The sequence below is a fragment of the Procambarus clarkii genome, chromosome 23, assembly GCF_040958095.1.
Source record: "Procambarus clarkii isolate CNS0578487 chromosome 23, FALCON_Pclarkii_2.0, whole genome shotgun sequence".
In the NCBI taxonomy this organism is placed as follows: Eukaryota; Metazoa; Arthropoda; class Malacostraca; order Decapoda; family Cambaridae; genus Procambarus; species Procambarus clarkii.
This window is the reverse complement of record NC_091172.1, coordinates 6,721,947-6,747,799: the sequence shown is the minus strand read 5'-3', so window position 1 is coordinate 6,747,799 and position 25,853 is coordinate 6,721,947. Positions and strand designations below refer to the sequence as shown.

Sequence of the window (25,853 nt, the reverse complement as noted above, 5' to 3'; positions counted from 1 at the left end):
AGAAGCATCAAGAGGAAGCATAGGCCAATAGGCCCTTTGCAGTTACTTCCATTCTTCCCTTTCACTTATCCAATTTATCCCCATTGAACCGTGTTCTGTCTTGTGTTGGTCAAAAGTTTGTTCACCTCATCCAAAACTGTTTCAACATATCACCTCACCGAAATGCGAGTATATAAGACAAGCTGTTAAGTGTTAGAATTAGTAAAACTCTTTTAAGTGTTTTCAGGTTACAGTTGTGTGTTTGTGTAAACTAAAGTCTTTGAAAATGTAATACGTTATTACGAAACGCGTTCAAGCGTCGCGTCAGACTAGAAATAAAAATGATTTATGGAATATTGATTTTTCAATTACCATCGACAGTAAAAAGAAACATAAGAAATATTGAGAAATTCGTATCAGAATTATTAATCTTACTTTTTCGGTCATATTTAACAACATATTGTGACAGTAATCTCTTTCAAGAGAGATTTAACATGCTCTTTCCTACATCTCGTTACTTCTTTACGTCTGCAACATCAAGATACCACATTCAAGAAAATTATAGAAGTGGAATAACAGACGTCTCTACAGGGAGGTACATTCACTCCACTCCCCCCTCCTCGCTGTCGCCGCACCACCCTCGTCGATCACCAAACTACCACTTCAAGCCAACGCTCTCCCCATTGGTGAATCAGCGACTTCACCCGATTCCATCGCCATCTGCATCGCTATATATAGTCTTGTACGAGCAGTTGGCTTCAGAATATTGTTTGTGCTCTAGAGCTGACGCTTCTATCTAAGCATACGACCTGTATACTAAGTGGAGGTTTCAGCCAGCCAATATTCTCAGCACCGTTTACTAATTTTTTGTCTTGCTAATTGTAGAGTAACGTAACCGTTATATTATTTTATATTGTGTTTTGTCATCGTATTTTTGATCCGCACTGTATATAGCCAAGGGATTATCTTTATTTTTTTTCTGTTTGTTTAAGGTAAATTAAAGTTCATTATTTGTAAAATTTGTTTTGCGTGTTTTTCCCTCTCACTTTCCACCAGCCATAGAGAAGACTGCCCTAACACCTACATTTCTCACACATTGGTGATTCGCTCACTGGCCGCCAGAGGGCCAGGACGTGCTCGTTTGACCTGCCAGTTGTCGCCTGGTGCTGAGTGGAGGCGGGTGTGGATTGTGGTGTGGTGCGCCCGCTGGCCGGAGGGCCTGGCTGGTGGTATGGTGGTTGGTGGTGTGTCCCGCGTACGGCGGGTGGACACGGCGTGCCTTGACTTCTCAGGGGATGTGGACTGGGCGAGTGTGGAAGTTGCTGTCGTCGATGTGCTTCAAGCGGATGTCCAGGATTTGATAGGGCTGGAAAAGCTTTCCCCTGCGCGAGTGGCGGTGACCTTCGGCAGGAGCTCGCTGTACAAGGAGTTTGTGGCGCGTTGGGCCGGCCACTCGGTTCCAGTCACCGACACGGCTGTGTCTGTGGCCGTTTCGGATCCCTGGGGGGCCGTGTAGTACGTGAGTGTGCATGGTGTACCGGTGACGTTCTCTGAGGATGAGCTGCGGGTTGTGTTTGGAAAGTATGGAGAGGTGCAGTTTCATCGTTTCAACCATCTGCGTACAGGTCGGCTGAGCGGGCTGCGTACGGGCATTCGTATGCTAGGTATGAAGATTACGTCACCGGTACCGTCTCGTCTTCTGTATCGTGGGCTCTCGCTCAGAGTATTTTATCAGGGACAGACTCGCACTTGTTTCCGGTGTGGTGCTGAGGGCCATGTGGCAGCGAGCTGTGATACTCCTCGGGCTGAGGCTCCCTCCGTTTTCTTGGAGGGTGACTTACCCCCTTTGGAGACGCGGGGGGCTTCCTCATCGCCTTCTCGCCCTGGCGAGGTGCCTGGGGTGGTTCCTGCGGCGGGTTCAGCAAGTGCTCCCTCTGTCCCTGTTTGGTCGGGACATAGTATGTCTGCTTCCCCGGTGTGCTCTGTGGGAACGGGAGCTCCTACCTCGGGGGTTCCTCGTTCGGTGGTGGCGGAGGTGCATCCGCGGCCGGAGGCTTCTGTGCGGTCCTCGGCTGCTGCTGTTGGTGTGGTGCCTGCTTCCCCTGCTGAAGATTGTCTGCTGCCCGGGGATGCTGGGGTGGTGGGGTGTGTGTCCTCCTCCCTGCCCTCTGACTCTGCGTCGACTCCCTCGTCGTCTACGAAGGTCGCCTTGTCCAGTGGTTCGTCAGCTGCGATTGCCTCGGCGTCCGTGGTGGATGCCCCCTGTGAGCTGGAGTGTGTGTGCTCTCCCGCTTTCTGGACCTGCTCCTTCTGCTCCGGTCTCTGGGCGTGGTGGTAGGCTGTGGCCGCATGCTGTGGAGGTTGCTGCTGTGTGTGTCCGTGCTGCTTCGGCTTTGGGCCCGCCCACGTCGGGTTCTTCTGGAGCACCCCTTGCTGGGGGTCGTTGTACCGACGATCAGCAGCCTCATGTGAAGCGCCGTCGTTCGGCTCAGGATACATCGCCTCGTCGGTTGTGGGCGGAGGGCGGTGTTGCGATGGAGGTTGCGGGCGAGGACATCGAGGAGGTTTCTTCTGTGGTGCCTCCAGTGACGGCAGCTGCGCCTCCTGATGGTGGCACCTCTGGGTGGGTGGCTCATCGCGGTGACCGGGACCTGGTGGTCGTGTTGTCTAAGAGTAACTGTCGGGGGTCTTCGGCCCTAGTTCCGGTTGGTGGGGGCTCTGCGGATCCGGCAGAGGGCTCGTCCGTGGGGCTGGGTACGGCGACTGGCGGTGTTCACTGTGATCGCCCTGGGGTCCAGGATGAAGTGCGGCCTGTGTGTCGCGACGGGTTGGGGGTGTCCTGAGGTTGTCCCGATGGCGCCCTCTGTAGTTTGTGCGTCCTTGAATGTTCGGGGTTTGAATGCTCTTGGGGTCCAGTTGGGCCTGTTGGATGTTTTGCAGGAGCAACGTGTGGATGTGGCTCTCATACAGGAGCATAATGTTCATGATGTGTCTGTGTTGCAGTGTCTAAGCGTGCATTATCATGTGGTGCTCAACTCGCCGAGGACGCCTTTCGGGGGGACCCTTATGTTATTCTCTCGTAAGGCCTCCTTCTCCGTGCTTCACACGGAGTTGGACGAGGATGGGCGGGTGTTGTTTGTGCGGGTGGAGTTTTTGAGGGTCGTGATTCCGTTTTTGACGGTGTACGCCCCCTCGGGTGCAGCGCGTCGTCGGGAGAGGGAGGAGTTTTTTCGGGTGGGGCTTCTTCCTTTCTTGCGCCATGATACGCGGGGCATGATTTTTGGAGGGGACTTCAATTGTGTGACGAGTGCACGGGATTGTTGTAGCGCTCGTCCGCAGAATGTCTCGGGTGCGCTGCTGGAGGTGGTGCGTTCATGTGGTTTCCGAGACGCTGCCGTGCTCTTTGATGGAGGGTTGTCGTTTACTTTTGCTGCACGTGGGGTGCGTTCGCGCATCGATAGGGTGTATGTCAATGGTGGGGAATGTACGGTGTATGATTTTCGCACTGTCCCGGTTGCATTCTCCGACCACAGTTTGGTGGTGGTCCGGGTTGGGGTACCCAGTCAAGTGCGGGTCGGTGCGGGGTGGTGGAAGCTAAACTGTGGGTTGTTGCGTTCTCCGCGTGTTTGTCGTCAGTTTCGGTGTTGGTGGGTCGGGATTCGAGCCCGGCGTTGTGAGTTTCTGTCTGTCTTGGAGTGGTGTAAAGTGCAGTGTCGTTTGTTTTTTCGCGTGGTTGCTAAGCGCGAGGCTGCTGGGCGCTTTGGGTTGCTGCGGTTGTTGCAGGCGCAGCTGTCGAGGTTGTATGTGACGTACGATGCTGGTGTTGATTGTTTTGATAAGATTGTGGACTGCAAGGCGCGTATATGCGGGTTGCGGAGTGAGTGGGTGGAGGGTGTGCGTGTGAGGGCTCGTGTAAGTGAGAGGGTAGACGGGTAGCCTCTCAGGCTTTCGGACTCACCATCAGTCTGAAGAAAACACAAGTCATGGGACAAGGAGTGGACTCCCCACCTGACATCGGCATCTCAGATTCCAAACTGGAAGTTGTTCACGACTTCGTGTACCTGGGCTCCACAATCTCTGACTCCCTCTCTCTTGATACGGAGCTAAACAAACGCATCGGTAAGGCATCTACTACCATGTCCAAACTGACAAAGAGAGTGTGGGCCAACAATAGGCTAACTGAGTATACTAAGATTCAGGTTTACAGATCCTGTGTCCTGAGCACTCTCCTTTATGGCAGTGAGTCTTGGACACTCCGCGCCCGTCAGGAAAGACGGCTGAATGCCTACCACATGCGCTGCCTTAGACACATCTTGGACATCACCTGGCAGGACAAGGTGACAAACAACGTCTTGGGGAGAGCAAGAATCACCAGCATGTACACAATGCTGAAACAGAGACGAATGCGCTGGCTCGAGCACGTTGTGCGAATGGGCGACGGCAGGATCCCCAAGGATCTCCTATATGGAGATCTGAGGCAGGGAAAGCGTCCAGTAGGCAAGCCCCAGCTACGGTACAAAGACGTATGCAAAAGGGACCTGAAAGCCATGGACGTCGATCTTGCTATATGGGAGACACTGGCTGCAGACCGTTCAGCCTGGAGGCAGTCTGTTCAACGAGGTCTCTCCAAGTTCGAGGAGTCACTTGCCAAGGAATCGGAGGCAAAGAGACAGAGAAGGAAAGCCGGTAACCAGGAAGACAGACCAGAATCGGACTTCGTTTGTGCTCGGTGTGGGAAGGACTGCCACTCTCGGATTGGCCTCATCAGTCACACCAGACGCTGCACCAGGATTGACAACTAGGGCGCAACTCCATAGTCTCCCGAGACTGAAGGATGCCTACTTAAAAAGACGGGGAACGGATTTCTCCATTTCTTTTAAGTAAGGTACGGGCCGCGCGGGACTCTGTTCTTTTTACGGCCTTGCAACGGCCAGATGGGACGGTTGTTTCGGACACTGGTGGGGTGTTGCACTATGTTCGGCAGGAGTTGGCTGCGCTGTATGCGGAGGTGGCTGGGGACGCCACACTTGCGGAGGATTTCTTGGGTCGGTGCCTTCCTGGGTTGTCGGTTGCGGAGTGTGCTGGTCTGGTGAAAGAGGTCTCCTTGGCGGAGCTGCTTGTGGTGGTGCGGTCGTTTCGTTCCGGGAAGGTGCCGGGTTCGGATGGTCTTCCTATTGAGTTCTACGTCGCCTTTTGGGATGTGTTGGGGGATGTTCTGCTGGAGGTGGTCCAGTCTTGTCTTCGGGAGTGTGTTCTGCCTATGTCTCAGTGCGTTGGGATTGTGCGGCTTCTCCCGAAGTCGGGCGATCTACGGTGATTCTCAAACTGGCGGCCCATTACTTTGTTGAATGTCGACTACAAGATCCTGTCTAAGGTCTTGGCTGGTCGGTGTCGCAGTGTTGTTGCGTCTGTTGTCTCTGTGGAGCAGTTTTGTGGTGTTCCGGGTCGTTCCTTGTTGCATTGCAATGCATTGTTTCGAGATGTGCTCTTGTACGTGTCCGACTCTCGCGTGTCCGACTCTCACGTGTCGGCAGCGATGCTTTGTCTGGATTGGTCGAAGGCTTTCGACCGTGTGTCGCTCGATTTTGTGTTTCGTGTGTTGGGGAGGCTGGGATTTCTGCCCTTGTTTGTTCGTTGGGTGCGTATGTTGTACGCTCAATGTTGTAGTCGGGTCTGTGTAAATGGGTTTTTGAGTGATTCTTTCCCTGTGCGTCGTTCGGTGCGGCAGGGTTGTCCGCTTTCGATGCTCCTGTATATCGTCTTTCAGGAGCCGTTTTTTCGGGCGATCAAGGGATGCCCGTTGATCGTCCCCCCCCCCCCCCGTTTGCCGTCGGGTCTTCGGTTGCCTATCTGCGGTTATGCAGATGATACCGTCCTGTTCCTGGCCTCGGAGGGGTCGGTTGGGGTGGTCCAGGTTGTGGTTGAGAGGTTTGAGTTGGCCACTGGGGCGCAGGTAAATCGTGCGAAATCCGGTCTTATGGGTCTTGGTGGGTGGTCCTCTCGCCTTGTGTGGGTGGGGTCATGGTTTCCGGTTGTCACTTCTATGCGGGTTTTGGGGCTTACCTGGTTTGCTTCCTATGAGAGGTCCTTGGCTTGCAATTGGGATATGGTTTCCCGGAGTGTCGGTGTTGCGATTGGGTTGCTGGCTGTGCGCCCGTTGACGCTTTATCAGCGGGCGTTGCTTGTGAATTGCAAAGTTTTGTCCCGGGTCTGGTTCGTGGCTCGGGTTTTCCCCCTGGATCGTAAGCTGGCTTTCGGGTTGGAACGCCAGGTTTATCGTTATGTGTGGTGTGGTCGTTACCACCCGATTCGCCGGTCGACGTTGGTGTTGGCTGTGCGGGAGGGTGGGGTGGGCATTCCTGATGTGTTCACGAGGGTTCGGGCGCTCTTTTGGGTCTCGTTGTGTCAGGGGTTTGAGTTGGGTGGGGGGCTCAATGGTTTGTGTGTTTATTATTGCTCTGTTAGGTTTAGCTATTTGGTGGATTTTGGTGTTTGTCGGGAGGCGGCGGTCTGTACCCCCCCCCCCCCCGGTTTACTCTTGGGCGGTGGCGATTCTTCGGGAGGTATGCCGTTGTCCGGGGTTCCTGTCCTTGTCGGTCAAATCGGTGTATCGGGTTTTGTTTCGTCGTGTTCCACCGCGGGTGGAGGGTTTGTTCCCGTGTTGGGATTGGGGGGATGTGTGGGCGGCGCTGGGGGCTCGGTTTCTGGCTCCGCAACAGCGGGAATTGTTGTTTCAGCTCTTGCATTTGTCGTTGGCGACTAATGCGCGGTTGTGCATGCTGGGTTTGCGTGCCTCTGATGCGTGTGTGCACTGTGGTCTCCCTGAGACGCCGTTTCATGTCTTTTATTTTTGCGGGCGGTTGCGGGGTTTGCTTGATTGGTTTCGGGACGAGTTGGTTGGAGTTTGTGGACCTGAGTGTCGGGGTGACCTTTTGAGGTTTTTGTTTTTGTCCTTTCCGCGGAGGTCGCGCCGTGTTCGTAATACGCTTTGCCTTCTTGTTGCTGACTTTGTGTATTGTGTGTGGGTGGGTCGGAGGGAGGGTTATGGGGTTGCTAGGCTTTTGGGGTTTTTGAGGGGTCGTTTGCGGTTCACGTGGTGGTGGGTGCAGCGTGCGTTTCCGAGCGAATTCCGTGGTTGGTTCACGGGTGGGTATGTGCGTGGGGTTGCTTTTGGGCGAGTGGTCTTCTGTTTTCATCCTAGATCCCCGGCCCTCCGGTGGGCCTCCTCGGGGGAGTTGTGCTGGGTGTGTGTGTGGTTGCTCCTGTGGTTGTGTGTTCGGTTTGGTGTGTGGGGTTGTGTGCGAGTGTGGGTTTGCTTCTATGTTGGGTCCTGCGTGGGCCATTGCTTGTACCTTGAGTGAGTTGCATGCGGCTGTTTTGTTACTCATTTTGTTGGTTTGATTGCTGTTCTTCTGGAAGTGTGTTTGTTTAGGGTACATGTATCTCTGTGTTTCATTGTTCGCCCCGGATTCTTTCTTGGGGTTGTCATATAGTAGTGCCTGGGCCTTGGCCATGGTTTGTTTTTATGTTACTTATATGATTTGTGTGCGATGTGCTTAGGCTTTGTGTTATTTCTGTACTTGTGTGCATTGTGTATTTATATGTGTGTCTGGTTTATTCTTTATATGTTAGTTGTGTCTTTCCATGTCCGTATGCGTCCGTTTGTTGTATGTCCGTTTCTATGTTTATGTGTATTCGGACTTGTGTCTCTGGAGTTTCTGGGGTCTTATTATGCAATGTTCTCTTCTATGCCTGTTTATGATTATGTTTTTGTTGTTATGTTCTGTTCTTAAGTTCATGTCATGTATATATTGTGCTATACTTTGTATATTTCTTTTATCAAAATGAAAATAAAAAAAACTTCAAGCCAACGCTCTCCCCATTGGTGAATCAGCGACTTCACCCGACTCCAGCGCCATCTGCATCGCTATATATAGTCTGTACGAGCAGTTGGCTTCAGAATATTGTTTGTGCTCTAGAGCTGACGCTTCTATCTAAGCATACGACCTGTATACTAAGTGGAGGTTTCAGCCAGCCAATATTCTCAGCACCGTTTACTAATTTTTTGTCTTGCTAATTGTAGAGTAACGTAACCGTTATATTATTTTATATTGTGTTTTGTCATCATATTTTTGATCCGCACTGTATATAGCCAAGGGATTATCTTTATTTTGTTTCTGTTTGTTTAAAGTAAATTAAAGTTCATTATTTGTAAAATTTGTTTTGCGTTTTTTTCCCTCTCACTTTCCACCAGCCCTAGAGAAGACTGCCTTAACACCTACATTTCTCACACATTAATGGGGGCCTGTCCTAGGAGCTTCACTCAGGTACTGATACTAGAACAGTCATTTCAATTTGTGGTAAGTGTACTTGGCTTTGTTGCACGTTGCTTTTTCACTAATTTCAAAACTTTCAATATTTTTTATGGTGCTGTGTATTTTGTGCTTTCCGAGTGTAACATTTTATGAGTGTTGGATGACTGTGGATTACGTGGTGTCTGGTGGCCAGTCACTCTCTTGATTGGTTGTTCATCCCTCGGTGTTATTACTTGTGTATTCCGCCTTATTCTCGTCCTTAGAGCATTTCCCATTTACGGCAGATCACCCTCTTTGGTACCCTGGTACTTTGGTTTGTCTTCGGGACACGTACCCTATCTTCTGCAATCCGACCGAAGGAGGATATAAAGGGCCATAGTTCCTCTCGCACGGACTACGCTGTTGAAATGGGACCTCAACAGCAGTTCTCGTCACCAGTTGACACTCGCACCCCTACGCGTCGGTCAGAGATTATGATACTTACACAGGTAGGGAATTGGCGTTCTTTTTCAGAGCACAAAGAACGCTAATTCTGTAAGTGTCATCTAGTTAAGTAGGAAACCCCTTGTTTCTGTCCTATAGAGACCCGGCAAGGTATCCTCACGTTTTTGGACTACCTTTCACTTTTCAAACTATCAATTTTCATTTATTTTAGTAGGATTTTCTTGCCCTTATTCTCGTATATTGAGTGCCGGGTACAAGATTTTCCTGCATTTTGATTAAATAATCACTTAACATCTAATATTAACGTTAATTGCTTTCACATTAACGATTGAATTCCCAAAGGATAGTCACCAGTTGCCACGTCATCCTGTTACTGACACTTATAATAACACAGGTATATTCTCTATACGTCTGTTTGATATCTCACAATGTATCGTCTCTCAGCATTTCGTAGTGATCCAGCAAATGAAGTAGAGAACTTAATTCGTGCCAAGAAGACAGAATTACAAACTCTAGCACATGAGTACCACCTAGATGTTCCCCATGGAGCCAACAAAAGTGAATTGCATAACCTTATCCTTGACCACCTCTTTGATAATGAAATTATAAACTCTGATTCTCACGAAAACTATTCCACTGCGGATCGGCATGCTCTGGCAGCTATGAAGTTAAAGTTATAACTAGTGAAAGTAGAACGTGAACACCAAAAAGAAGTTCTACAATTTCAGGCTGCCCTAAAGAAAGGAGAACAGGAACGCGAGGCTGCCCTAAAGAAAGAACAGGAACGCGAGGCTGCCCTAAAGAAAGAAGAACAGGAACACGAGGCTGCTCTAAAAGAACGCCAAGCGGCCCTACAAAGTGAGCAGGTTGAATTAAGAAAACGTGATCTGGAGATACAACGTAAACACGATAAGAAGCAAACCGATAATGCTCTAGAATACCGTAGAAGAGAACTCGACTTGGAAACTACACACCTCACTCGGCGCCAACAAGCTGAAGCTAAACTTCCAGTAAGCTTTAGCATCTCCCAGGCAAGTAAGTTAATGCCATCATTCGTTGAGACAGAGATAGATGTGTTTTTTACTATTTTTGAGGCCCTAGCTAAAAAACTTAGCTGGCCTGATGATCAATGGTCTATACTTCTCAGAGTGCATCTCACAGGTAGAGCTGCGGTTACTCTCAGTACCTTAGCGTCTGAGAATGACTACCAGACCCTAAAGCAAGCCGTTCTAGACGCCTACCTTCTCTCCACCGAAAGCTACAGACGAAGATTCCGTGATTATCTAAAGGCAAGTGTCACTACCTATTTAGAATTTGCCAATAATAAGAAAAGATATTTCATGAAATGGCTGGAAGCAGCATATGTTTCTACATTTTCAGAACTCGTCAACCTCATTCTAGTCGAGGAATTCTTTCGACGTGTTCCTGCTCCCATCCGTCTTCACTTAGCAGACAAAGAAGAAACTGACCTCATCAGATGTGCGAAGTCGGCTGACACCTACAGTCTTATACACAGGTTAACAGCTGACACATTTTCCAGTAAGAAGTCTTGGTCTGATTATGACAAAGTGAGTACCAATCGAGCAAACTCTCAATTATATTGTAAGTATTGCAAGCTCTATGGACATATCATAGATAAATGTGGAAAAACCCAATAGTGAAACTCCTAAACCCAAACCGACTCCTCCTAAGTCCGGTAAGCCTGTGATGAATATTGGTGTTCCTGTTAATGATCTTTCTCTCGTCATCAAACACCTATACCCTGGAACTGTCTTTGCCAACAGTACAGATTCGGAGGGACGTTTCAAAGTGAAGATCTTGAGGGACACAGCTGCTCTTCAGTCTATAATTTTGAAATCGGCTGTGCCTAACATCACCTACACCGGGGAGACGGTCCTTATCACTGACCTCACTGCTACCACTCAGTATCCACTCGCCAGTGTCCACGTGGATTGTCATTTCGTACAAGGTGAAGTCCAAGTAGCCATCCGGGAAAAGCATTTTCCCATATCAGGGGTACAACTACTCCTGGGCAACGACTTGGCCGAAGATCTACAGCCTTCCTACTTGATCATCATGGACAAACCCCAGATATGTGACTGTCGTGGAAAACCCCATCTTGAAGTATATTCCAGCAGAGGTCCAAGAAAGTGATGAAGTTTCTCATCCGGTTTTGGTGACAACCCGTGCACAAGCTGCACGCCCGCAACCAGCTGACTCTGCTTCAACAGCTGTCCCTCAAGACCATCAGAATCTACCACCGAATCTACTATGCTGGAGTTCCGTAAGGTGCAGAGGGAGAATCCCTCATTAACACCATTATTCTTCCAGGCCGAGACTCAATCTGATAGTATTCCTGGGTTCTTTATAGAGAATCAGTTGCTCTACCGCAGGTACCGACCCAGTAAACTAGCAGAGGATGACGACTGGACTAATGTCGACCTACTAGTAGCTCCCACCAGCCTACGGCCCGATATTCTACACCTGGCCCACGGAACACTTTCTCACTACGGTTTTAATAAAACCTATCACGCCTTACCTAGAGGGTAATCAGTCTATTACCATCTACTCAGACCAGAATCCCCTACGATTTCTGCAACAAGCCCATTTCAGCAATCAACGTCTTCTACGCTGGGCTCTGTACTTGCAGAACTTTAACCTGGAGATCTTCATTAAGGGCTCGGATAACATCATAGCCGACGCCCTCTCCAGAGTCTACGAGGTAGAGGCAGCTACTCCTACCACTCTACCGTCTAATGAAGTAACTTAACCCGTAAGAGCAGGCTTCGGGGGAGAGCTGTGACAGTAATCTCTCTAAAGATAGATTTAACCTGTTCTTTCCTACATCTCGTTACTTCTTTACGTCTGCAACATCAAGATACCACATTCAAGAAAATTATAGAAGTGGAATAACAGACGTCTCTACAGGGAGGTACATTCACTCCACTCCCCCCTCCTCGCTGTCGTCGCACCACCCTCGTCGATCACCAAACTACCACTTCAAGCCAACGCTCTCCCCATTGGTGAATCAGCGACTTCACCCGACTCCAGCGCCATCTGCATCGCTATATATAGTCTTGTACAAGCAGTTGGCTTCAGAATATTGTTTGTGCTCTAGAGCTGACGCTTCTATCTAAACATACGTCCTGTATAATAAGTGGAGGTTTCAGCTAGCCAATATTATCAGCACCATTTACTAATTTTTTTATAAACATTTTTTTTTCTCTTTTTTTTCTAATGTGATTGGCATTTCCACCAGTCATAGAGAAGACTGCCTTAACACCTACATTTCTCGTCACAATATATATATATATATATATATATATATATATATATATATATATATATATATATATATATATATATATATATATATATATATATATATATATTAGTATATTTTGGTAGCAGTCTTTCCTGTAGACATATATTATTAAATATGACCGAAAAAGTAAGATTAATAATTCTAACACGAATTTTCTCAATCTTTCGTACATTACGCTTCACTGTTGGAGGTAAATCAAAAATCACTTCTCCAAAATTCATTTTTATTTCTAGTCTGACGCGACACGGGCGCGTTTCGTAAAACTTATTACATTTTCAAAGACTTCACAAATACACAACTGATTAGAACTTGCGTTTCCCTGATTTTATATCTACATTTTGAGTGAGGTGGGAAGGGTGATGTGGCATTACATTTGAGTGAGGTGGGAAGGGTGATGTGGCATTAACACAAGACAGAACACTAGGGGATATTAATAGGGTATTAAAAGTATCAACACAAGACAGAACAGAAACAATGGGTGTTGAATAGAAGTGTTTGTAGAAAGCCTATTGGTCCATATTTCTTGATGCTTCTATATTGGAGCGGAGTCTTGAGGTGGGTAGAATATAGTTGTGCAATAATTGGCTGTTGATTGCTGGTGTTGACTTCTTGATGTGTAGTGCCTCGCAAACGTCAAGCCGCCTGCTATCGCTGTATCTATCGATGATTTCTGTGTTGTTTACTAGGATTTCTCTGGCGATGGTTTGGTTATGGGAAGAGATTATATGTTCCTTAATGGAGCCCTGTTGTTTATGCATCGTTAAACGCCTAGAAAGAGATGTTGTTGTCTTGCCTATATACTGGGTTTTTTGGAGCTTACAGTCCCCAAGTGGGCATTTGAAGGCATAGACGACGTTAGTCTCTTTTAAAGCGTTCTGTTTTGTGTCTGGAGAGTTTCTCATGAGTAGGCTGGCCGTTTTTCTGGTTTTATAGTAAATCGTCAGTTGTATCCTCACGATAAAATATCGCCAGGATCTGATTCGTGATCAGATATACAAGGCAGAGAATGAAATCAAAGACAACAAAACGCAACTACTTCATGCAACAAACGAGTGGAGAAATAGCAACATCGACCATAGTATCCGTACCCGCATTGAACAACACCTCGACATCCTCACAGACCAACATCACCTCAGCACTGAAACAAGGATTATCAAGAAACTAACAACATTATATGGAGGACCTATGGCAATTCCACGACCAAGAGATGGCTTCCTGAACCTTGCAGGAATTAACCTCACTGAGGACCAAGTCACTCTCCTAAATCTGGGCATAAACTGTCATGTTATGTCCAGACCGAGTGAAATGGCCCGGAAAGTAGAGTTGGAAATTCTGTTGGACGACATATTCGACCTCGAGACACAAAAGAAGGTCACTACCAAAGATACCTTACAAGCAGAACTTATTGCAGAAGGAGGAAAGAATCGAGGCAACTACAGAAGCACCATACTGTCCCCCGAGCTTAAAGCGGCAGCTAAAAGCCTTCGTGAGAACAAGGAGATAGTTGTCAGGAGAGGTGACAAGTCGCCAATATATGTCATTCTTAAAAAAGACGAATATCTGGCGAAAATGAACATCATACTCTCTGACCAAACTAAGTTCCAAAGGGTAACGAAGGACACTACAGCCGAATTGAAAGCAAAGGTCAACAAACTGATCGAAACTGTGAACGCCAAGAAATCCGGACTCCACCTGCCAAAGATCATTGGGGAATATAAACCTGGATATGCGTATGGAAATGTCAAGACGCACAAGCCTGGAAACCCACTTCGGCCAATCATTAGCCAGATACCCACACCCACGTACAGACTGGCGAAGCGACTCAACGGCCTGCTGACTCCTTATGTTCCTTGCGCCTTCAGCCTGAAGTCTCCAAAGGAATTTGTGGACTTACTGCGGGGCGCACGGGCCACAGGGATAAGAGCCTCGTTGGACGTAGAATCGCTGTTTACCAACGTACCTGTGGACGAGACAATCGGAATGATAGCCGACAGAGTGTATCGTGATCCAGCCTGTACTCCTCTTGACATGCCAGAAAGTATTCTGAGGAAACTACTCCAAGCTTGTACTAAAGAGGCACCCTTCTTGAGCCCGGATGGGCACATGTATAAGCAAGTAGATGGGGTCGCCATGGGTTCTCCCCTAGGTGTCCTGTTTGCAAACTTCTACATGGGTACCATCGAGCAAAAAGTCTTAGTCGACATGAACTTGAAACCGGCCATATACTGCAGGTATGTTGACGACATTTTTACACAGGTACCTGATGTCAGACATCTGCAGGAGCTGAAGGAGGCATTTGAGCAGAGTTCCGTGCTGCGTTTCACTTACGAGACGGAAAAGGATGGGAAGCTGCCTTTTCTAGATGTAACAGTCATGGAAAAGGGCGGAGGTTTCCACACTGCAGTCTACACAAAGGAAACAAACGTAGGAATGTGCCTAAATGCCAACAGCGACTGCCCTGACAGGTACAAGAGGAGTGTTGTTAACGCATACGTCGACCGTGCTCTCAGCCACAGCTCAGAATGGAAGCAAGTCGACGAAGAACTCTGTAGGGTAAGGCAGGTCCTAGTCAATAACGGCTTCTCCAATGGTTTCATCGAAGACATCATAAGAAGGAAAGTGAAAAGCCATGCAACCTCCGAAGAGACAACTAACACAACACCTATACCCCCTATTAGACTATTTTACAGGAACTTCTTTTCCACAGCTCATAAAACAGAGGAAAGGGTCCTGAAAGATATTGTTAATAGAAACGTTATCCCTACAGACAAAAATCAGAGGATACAACTGACGATTTACTATAAAACCAGAAAAACGGCCAGCCTACTCATGAGAAACTCTCCAGACACAAAACAGAACGCTTTAAAAGAGACTAACGTCGTCTATGCCTTCAAATGCCCACTTGGGGACTGTAAGCTCCAAAAAACCCAGTATATAGGCAAGACAACAACATCTCTTTCTTGGCGTTTAACGATGCATAAACAACAGGGCTCCATTAAGGAACATATAATCTCTTCCCATAACCAAACCATCGCCAGAGAAATCCTAGTAAACAACACAGAAATCATCGATAGATACAGCGATAGCAGGCGGCTTGACGTTTGCGAGGCACTACACATCAAGAAGTCAACACCAGCAATCAACAGCCAATTATTGCACAACTATATTCTACCCACCTCAAGACTCCGCTCCAATATAGAAGCATCAAGAAATATGGACCAATAGGCTTTCTACAAACACTTCTATTCAACACCCATTGTTTCTGTTCTGTCTTGTGTTGATACTTTTAATACCCTATTAATATCCCCTAGTGTTCTATCTTGTGTTAATGCCACATCACCCTTCCCACCTCACTCAAATGTAATGCCACATCACCCTTCCCACCTCACTCAAAATGTAGATATAAAATCAGGGAAACGCAAGTTCTAATCAGTTGTGTATTTGTGAAGTCTTTGAAAATGTAATAAGTTTTACGAAACGCGCCCGTGTCGCGTCAGACTAGAAATAAAAATGAATTTTGGAGAAGTGATTTTTGATTTACCTCCAACAGTAAAGCGTACTGTACGAAAGATTGAGAAAATTCGTGTTAGAATTATTAATCTTACTTTTTCGGTCATATTTAATAATATATATATATATATATATATATATATATATATATATATATATATATATATATATATATATATATATATATATATATATATATATATAATATATATATATTGGTGTATACTGGCAGCAGGTTTTCTTTCAAACATGTTTCATTGAATATGACCGCATATTCTGTATTTATTATTTTCTGGTTTAGGGCTTCTATCCCTCTAACTATTTTCTTAGCATCAGGGCTTAATTGAAATAGGAGTTCTCCAAACTCATTTTCGTACTTTTAAGGTGAAGAAAAGAAGTGATTTACTATAGAGTGTATTACACTTATTTGTATAATTTGCACGACGTTTCGAACCTCCATGGTTCATTCTCAAGTGAACAGATCTTACAATACTAGTTGATTTTATACCCGCATTAGGTCAGGTGATAATACAATGAAGGTGAAAACATGGGGGGATACATAAGGGATAAACATAGGGGCTGCAGAAGGCTTATTGGCCCATACGAGGCATCTCCTATCTAAACACAAAGATTTATCCCTTATGTATCCCCCCATGTTTTCACCTTCATTGTATTATCACCTGACCTAATGCGGGTATAAAATCAACTAGTATTGTAAGATCTGTTCACTTGAGAATGAACCATGGAGGTTCGAAACGTCGTGCAAATTATACAAATAAGTGTAATACACTCTATAGTAAATCACTTCTTTTCTTCACCTTAAAAGTACGAAAATGAGTTTTGGAGAACTCCTATTTCAATTAAGCCCTGATGCTAAGAAAATAGTTAGAGGGATAGAAGCCCTAAACCAGAAAATAATAAATACAGAATATGCGGTCATATTCAATGAAATATATATATATATATATATATATATATATATATATATATATATATATATATATGAATGAAAACTCACACCCCAGAAGTGACTCGAACCCATACTCCCAGGAGCAACGCAACTGGTAACTACAGGGCGCCTTAATCCACTTGACCATCACGGCCGCCAAAAGGAAGTGATGGTCAAGTGGATTAAGGCGCCCTGTAGCTACCAGTTGCGTTGCTCCTGGGAGTATGGGTTCGAGTCACTTCTGGGGTGTGAGTTTTCATTCGCATATAGTCCTGGGGACCATTCAGGCTTGTTCGCATATATATATATATATATATATATATATATATATATATATATATATATATATATATATATATATATATATATAAATTTATTATATATATATAATATATGTCGTACCTAGTAGCCAGAACGCACTTCTCAGCCTACTATGCAAGGCCCGATTTGCCTAATAAGCCAAGTTTTCCTGAAATAATATATTTTCTCTAATTTTTTTCCTTTGAAATGATGTAGCTACCCATTTCATTATGTATGAGGTTAATTTTTTTTTATTGGAGGTAAAATTAACGTAGATATATGACCGAACCTAACCAACCCTACCTAACCTAACCTAACCTATCTTTATAGGTTAGGTTAGGTTATTTAACCAAAAAAGTTAGGTTAGGTTAGGTTAGGTAGGTTAGGTAGTCGAAAAACAATTAATTCATGAAAACTTGGCTTATTAGGCAAATTGGGCCTTGTATAGTAGGCTGAGAAGTGCGTTCTGGCTACTAGGTACGACATATATATATGCACACACATATATATATATATATATATATGTATACACACACGAGTAGCTATATATATATATATATATATATATATATATATATATATATATAGATATATATATATATATATCGTACCTAGTAGCCAGAACGCACTTCTCAGCCTACTATGCAAGGCCCAATTTGCCTAATAAGCCAAGTTTTCATGAATTAATTGTTTTTCGACTACCTAACCTACCTAACCTAACCTAACTTTTTCGGCTACCTAACCTAACCTGGATAGATAGGTTAGGTTAGGTTAGGTAGGGTTGGTTAGGTTCGGTCATATATCTACGTTAATTTTAACTCCAATAAAAAAACAATTGACCTCATACATAATGAAATGGGTAGCTTTATCATTTCATAAGAAAAAAATTAGAGAAAATATGTTAATTCAGGAAAACTTGGCTTATTAGGCAAATCGGGCCTTGCATAGTAGGCTGAGAAGTGCGTTCTGGCTACTAGGTACGACATATATATATATATATATATATGTCGTACCTAGTAGCCAGAACTCACTTTTTGGCCTACTATGCAAGGCCCGATTTGCCTAATAAGCCAAGTTTTCCTGAATTAATATATTTTTTCTAATTTTTTTCTTATGAAATGATAAAGCTACCCATTTCATTAGTATGAGGTCAATTTTTTTTTATTGGAGTTAAAATTAACGTAGATATATGACCGAACCTAACCAACCCTACCTAACCTAACCTAACCTATCTTTATAGATTAGGTTTGGTTAGGTAGCCCAAAAAGGTAGGTTAGGTTAGGTTAGGTAGGTTAGGTAGTCGAAAAACAATTAATTCATGAAAACTTGGCTTATTAGGCAAATCGGGCCTTGCATAATAGGCTGAGAAGTGAGTTCTGGCTACTAGGTACGACATATATATATATATATATAGCTACTCGTGTGTGTATACATATATATATATATATATGTGTGTGCATATATATATATATATATATATATATATATATATATATATATATATATATATATATATATATATATATATATATATATATATGTCGTACCTAGTAGCCAGAACGCACTTCTCAGCCTACTATGCAAGGCCCGATTTGCCTAATAAGCCAAGTTTTCCTGAATTAACATATTTTCTCTAATTTTTTTCTTATGAAATGATAAAGCTACCAATTTCATTATGTATGAGGTCAATTTTTTTTATTGGAGTTAAAATTAACGTAGATATATGACCGAACCTAACCAACCCTACCTAACCTAACCTATCTTTACAGGTTAGGTTAGGTAGCTGAAAAAGTTAGGTTTGGTTAGGTTAGGTAGGTTAGGTACTCGAAAAACAATTAATTCATGAAAACTTGGCTTATTAGGCAAATCGGGCCTTGCATAGTAGGCAGAGAAGTGCATTCTGGCTACTAGGTACGACATTATATATATATATATATATATATATATATATATATATATATATATATATATATATATATATATATATATATGTATATATATATATATATATATATATATATATATATATATATATATATATATATATATATATACACAGAATTGAAACAGAAATTTCCTTACGTACTTTTGTATATATTATTAAATACGAAAGTACTTAAGGAAATTCCCGTTTCAATTCTGTCTTCGTTCCCTGACACTATAATATATATATATATATATATATATATATATATATATATATATATATATATATATAACTTCCAGATCGTGTTATGATAAATATATAAATTTATATTTAACTTTTTTCGTCAGTCATGTTCCGTTTCAGAATAATTTCTTTTTTCAGTAGGAAGATGAGCAGTTAAGTTAATAGCTTAAGTATTATCACAATGGCATAATGATTTACATAAACAACTTACTCTTAACGCAACAGGAGCAGCTTGGACTAGTGCAGATATTGTAGATTGTGTCCTCATCTGTGTTACATTTGTCGCTGCAGTGGCCTCCCCTGGCTGTACACGTGCTGGTTGGAGTTTTGCAGTCTGTGACAAAAATGTTTAATTGCATTTTTTTTAATAACGAAAGAGTTGTAGACAGTTGAAGAAGATAAGAGAGGTATAGAAGGAATCAAAGAAGGCCAGGGAGAGACCTTCTAGTGTTTTTACTGCCAAGACGCAGGTCCCTGATCAAGAAGGAAACATGATCAGCGTGATCCAAGCAGTGTCAAAGTTGTCTGAAGTGTTATTCAAAAGGATGAAGTCAACCATTTCCTTAAACACCTCGACATAGGTTAAACAATGGGGCCATATAAGCACATCAACAACTGTTACATATTTGTGCAGATCTGCTGGATCCACACAAATCTCTCTAGCTGAAGGAATTTTGCCCTCGCAATGTTGATGGTGCATATAGTTGCAAGTCACAAAGCAAAAAGTCATTCAATTATTAGCAAAGTTCTTGTGACAAAATCTCAAAAACAAATAACTTTTTTATTACCAACATAGATTACTGTTTCAGGAAAGATAATTCGGCTTCTGATCTTTTGCTAATACTCTTCACAAAGTAGCATCAGTCATTGGAGGACTCCAAGACTAGTTGTGCCATAGACCTGAACACTACAGACGACTTTGATTGGGTTTAGCACTTCAGTTCTACATGTCTTCAAGCACTGTACTGTAAGTATACTGTAATATTTACATATGGGAAAAACAGCTGTACAGACAAGGCAGTAAAGATACTTCCAGCCTTATTTTGCATCCCCATACATTTTTGACAGCAGTCGATAGAGAGATAGAGGCAGTCGTGAGTATCTTGTTGAATCACTTGGATAGAAATTAGAATAGAATTAAAGGACTAAAAAGATTATTAATATGTATATGTATGTGTGTAAATGATTGAATATATATATATATATATATATATATATATATATATATATATATATATATATATATATATATATATATATATATATATATATATATATATATTCAGTGTGTGTATATATGCACATGCGTATGTAACATTAACAATTGTTTAACTAGCTTCAAAAGATTGTCATTACTTACCTAAACGAACTAGGGGGTTCAGTTCCTGAACCCATTATGTGCTAATGTAACCCTTTCCACCGCCGCCCACAAGATGGGTATAGGGTGTATAATAAAGAAATACGTTGAAAAGAGACAAATATATAGATAGAGCAAGAACTTTCGATTGTATATCAAAGATGGAAAACTTCAATGAATGGATAATGAGCTTTATTTGTTAACCACATGATATAATCTAAATTTGATAACAGATTTTCAAGATTCTACGAAATGCATTTACATGATTCAAGTTATTTCGAACAACTTTACCTTGAAAAGAGACATGAATATTCATTCAGAAGATTTTTCGATACGCTGTTAAATGAATGAAAGTATTAGATTAATGATCCAATAACAAAATAATTTTTTTTAATATAAGGAAATAGTAAAAACAACATTATGCAACTACCAAAATTTGTTGAGATTCTAAATTAGTAAATTTACATTTAAATTTTACATCTAAATATATATTTACATATACGCTTAATCAGCGACTACCTGAGAATTCAGAATAATTATTGTTAACTTCAGGAATATTATCAGTGTAATTAATACATAAAATAATGTCTATATAAATTAACGATTTACAAGGAAAAACTTACTTTTAACGCAACAGGAGCAGCCTGGACTACTGCAGATATTGTTGAATGTGTCCTCATCTGTGTTGCATGTGTCGCTGCAGTGGCCTCCCCTGGCTAAACACGCGCTGGTCGAGATTTTACAGTCTGTAACAATATTTAGTGTCATTTTATATTATTACTAAACGGTTCTAGACAATTATTGGTGATGGAGTATGAGAGAGAGAGAGGGAGAGAGAGAGAGAGAGAGAGAGAGAGAGAGAGAGAGAGAGAGACTGTAAGCAGAGATATAGATAAGGAGAAAATAAGTAGGAAAGCTAATTTAAAACAAAATGCAAGAACTTTTGAAAAAGAGTTAAAAATGTTACTTATTAAACAAAATTAATTATGACTACTTATTATACCAATATCAATATATAAAAAAAAATCTAATATTTTAAGCCCTCATCATGGCAATGTTCAAAATTGCAAAATAATTATATTCCCGCAAAGCCAATAATTCAGGGATAACGAAGTAAATGCGTATGAAATAAAAGGAATTACAGGGAAAATTAACCTTGTATTGAGTCTTGTAAAGGCTTACAAGGCTAAAGTTTACCACTTACAAAACTAAAGTTTAGCCTTGTAAGTGCTAATATGAGAATGTATATTTAAATAAAAAAAATCTAGGGTCCTGATATATACTTAAACTTTCATATTTTTTCTTAACTAATAGGTGTGAAAATTGCCAACAAGTCAAACATGATATTAGAGGGGATACCGGCGGAGCCTGGGTCTCTCTCTATTTCTCGTTCCCTCTCACCTATTTACCCTCCTTTCCATTCTTCCTAACTCCCAATCTCCCTGCCTCCCATTCTCTCTCTCCATCCATTCTCTCCCACCTCAGTCTCCGATATTGTATCAGTGTTATCAACGTTGACAACAGCCGAGAAATAAACTAGAAAACGATCTATGGACAATCAGATCAACATTTCAGACTTCATATGAGTCGTTTGTTGTAGCAATTGGATCTACTATTACTTAATGACGGGTATGTAAGTCAACCCCATCCACCCTATGACACGCCATACAATTGCAACTCACCATAGAGAGTTGCGTGGGGTTAAATGCAACCATCTGACCTCCATCCTCGAATAGACAGACAGATTCGCAGGTAGACATATACTTCCAGAAACTCAATTGTCCAGATGCAGTGATCCTTTAAATATTCTTCATTTGAAGGAGACTTAGATAACCACACACAGAGATCACACTAACGTGATGCATCATATGGACAAATCCACAAGGGCCGTGACGAGGATTCGAATCTGCGTCCGGGAGCATCCCAGACACTGCCTTAATCGACTGAGCTACGACAGGGTTAAAAGGGTTGAAACCGAAGTTCTTCTGAACTTACTGGATCCCGTAGCCTCTCCGAGACACAAACCAGGCTTTTACACAACCCCCCCTGCACCCGAGGTATGTCAATAGGCCGTTCTCCCTCTTCGTCACGTTCTAATTCCTCGTCATGGCCCTTGTGGATTTGTTCATTAGACTTAGATAAGTATACGTAAATGAACAAAAAAATATTTTCCAAAATTTGTATCCAAACTTTAGACAATAATTTAGCTACGAAATTATAGAATCGATTGCCACAAATGATATTGACAGCTATTTCCTTAATATGTCATATATTTGGTCAATCTGTTTTAGAGCTAGTGATGAAAAGGTCATATAATTCAGTTGGATTCTTTCTCGACTCACAGTCAAGGATCCCGTGTGTGACAAAAATGATAGGGCACACATTCTTATACACAATGTATCTTTCACCATGCTTTAGGTAGGTACCTTGAAATTAGGCAACTGTTGTTGGGTTCCATTCTTTGGAAGGTCAGTAGTTCAATCTTGTTAGAACCTCTGTACAAGTCTGAAGTATATATTCACAGGCTTTCTATCACCGAGCAAACAAATTACAATTAAAGGACTCCCACTGACAGCCCTACATTCAGCTTTTAATCCACAGAATCACAAAATCTAATGAACACACACTGTCACACCAACAGGTTCACATAAAGATAAATAAAAAGAGAATATTAGAATATTATTAAGTGACTGTCACTGTAGCCCTCAATGCTTAAACATCAATGTTAACAAAATCTAAAACCAACTCAACAAATTAGGATATCAAATTTAGTTTCCCAGAGAAGCTTTGAAAGTTACCGAAGGAAATTTCAACCAGACTATCTCACTAGGCATAATGAGAAGAGAAGAGAAGAGAAGAGAAGAAAAGTCATTCGTTATAGTTCAAACATAGAGCATATTGCTAGGAACGAGCAAAACAGGAAAACAAAAATAATTTTTAGTTACCAAAATAAAGTTGGTAAAGAATTACCCAACGTTTCTCTCCAGACCTGATATTACTTCATACTTTCATTAGTCGAATTCAAGAATCTATTAAATGCACTTACTTGATTCAAAACTACTTTAAACAACTTTACCTTGAAAAGAGACATGAATATTCATTCAACAGATTTTTCAGTACACTGTTTAATGAATGAAAGTATTTGATTTATGATGCAATAACAAAAATACCTTTTTTAACAATGAGAAAATAATTAAAAAATATAAATTACTTAAATACCATAATTTGTTGAGATACTAAGTTAGTGAATATATATTTTAATTTTACTTCTAAATTTCAATTTCAATTTTTGTGTTATCAGCGACCAACTGCACATTCAGAATAATTATTGATAACTTCTGGAATATTATCAGTGTAATTAATACATAATTTAATGTCATTATTAATAAACGATTTACAAGGAAAATCTTACTTTTAACGCAACAGAAGCAGCCTGGACTACTGCAGATATTGTTGAATGTGTCCTCATCTCTGTTGCATGTGTCGCTGCAGTGGCCTCCCTTGGCTAAACACGCGCTGGTCGAGATTTTGCAGTCTGTGACAACATTTAATTGCATTTTTATATTATTAATAAACAGTCCTAGACAATTATTGGTGATGGAGTATGAGAGAAAAAGAGAGGGTAAGCAGAGATTTAGAGATAAGAAAAAAATAATTAGGAAATTTAATTAAAAAAAAAATCCAGAACTGTTAATGAAAAGTTATATCATAGTCATTTATTAAACAAAATTAATTATGTCTACTTAAGTATAGCAATAACAATACTTAAAAAAATTCCAATATGTTAAGCCCATCAACATAGCAACGTTTCAAAATTTCCAAACTACCAGACAAGAATGTTCACTCCTGATAAAAATATTCATAAGTGAATCCTTGCATTTTTTTCAAAAACATTTATGAGTATATTTTTTATCATCATAACGACTTGAGAAAGACTCAAGGGTTATCTTGAGATGATTTCGGGCTTAGCGTCCCCGCGGCCCGGTCTTCGACCAGACCTCCTTTTTGTTGCATCCCCAGAAAGCAGCCCCGTAGCAGCTGTGTAATTCCCCAGTAGATGGTGACCCCATCTACGTGCTTATTACATGTGCCCATCCGGGCTCAAGAAGGGTGCCTCTTTAGTACAAGCTTGGAGTAGTTTCCTTAGAATGTTTTCTGGTATGTTAAGAGGAGTTCTGGCCGTGACCACGATACACTCCTGTCCGCTATTATCCCGATGGTTTCATCCACAGGTACGTTGGTAAACAGTGATTCTACGTCCAACGAGGCTCTATCCCTGTGGCCCGCGTTCCCTCGCAGTAAGTCAAACAAATTCCTTTGGGGACTTCAGGCTGAAGGCGCAAGGGAATAAGGAGTCAGCAAGCCGTTGATTCGCTTCGCCAGTCTGTACGTGGGGTGTGGGTATCTACCTGGGTACCATCGAACAAAGGTCTTAGTCGACATGAACTTGAAATTGGCCATATACTGCAGGTATGTTGACGACATTTTTAAACAGGTACCTGATGTCAGACATCTACAGGAGCTGAAGGATGCATTTCAGCGGAATTCTGTGTTGCGTTTCACTTACGAGATGGAGAAGGATGGGAAGCTGCCCTTTCTAGATGTAACAGTCATGGAAAGGAGCGGAGGTTTCCCACACTGCAGTCTACACTAAGGAAACAAACATAGGAATGTGCCCTCAATGCCAACAGTGACTGCCCAGAACAGGTACAAGAGGAGTTGTTGTTAACGTTTATGTCGACCGTGCTCTCAGTCACAGCTCAGGATGGAAGCAAGTCGATGAAAAACTCTGTAGGGTAAGGCAGGTCCGTAGTCAACAACGGCTTCTCCAATGGTTTCGTTGAAGACATCATAAGAAGGAGGTTGAAATGCCATGCAACCTCTGAAGAGACAACTAACACAACACCTGTACCCCCTATTAGACTATTTTACAGGAACTTCTTTTCCACAGATCATAAAACGGAAGAAAGGGTCCTGAAAGATATTGTTAATAGGAACGTTATCCCTTCAGACAAAAATCAGATGATACAATTGACGATTTACTATAAAATCAAAAAAACGGCCAACCTACTCATGAGAAACTCCAGACACAAAGCAGAACGCTTTAAAAGAGACCAATGTCGTCTATGCCTTCAAATGCCCAATTGGGGACTGTAAGCCTCAAAGAACTCAGTATATAGGCAAGACAACAGCATCTCTTTCCAGGCGATTAACGATGCATAAGCAACAGGGCTCCATTAAGGAACATATAATCTCTTCCCACAACCAGACCATCACCAGAGAAGTCTTAACAAAAAACACAGAAATCATCGATAGATACAGCGATAGCAGGCGGCTTGATATCTACGAGGCACTACACATCTAGAAGTCAACACCAGCAATCAACAGCCAATTAATGCACAACTATATTCTACCCACTTCAAGACTCCGCACCAATATAGAAGCATCAAGAAATATGGGCTAATAGGCCCTTTGCAGTTACTTCCATTCTTCCCTTTAAACTT

At 42.5% G+C, this 25,853-nt stretch overlaps 1 protein-coding gene across 1 annotated transcript in view; it reads right to left on the bottom strand.

The window, feature by feature from the left end:
* LOC123751259 (keratin-associated protein 5-1-like) overlaps positions 1–25,853 on the bottom strand; it is a 110,035-nt gene that overhangs the window by 20,349 nt on the left and 63,833 nt on the right. The window contains exons 4-6 of the mRNA XM_069329622.1: positions 23,762–23,884; positions 20,973–21,095; positions 19,204–19,326 (exon numbers count right to left, since the gene is read on the bottom strand). Of these exons, the coding sequence (XP_069185723.1) occupies positions 19,204–19,326; positions 20,973–21,095; positions 23,762–23,884 (369 nt within the window). The remainder of the gene's footprint in view (positions 1–19,203; positions 19,327–20,972; positions 21,096–23,761; positions 23,885–25,853) is intronic.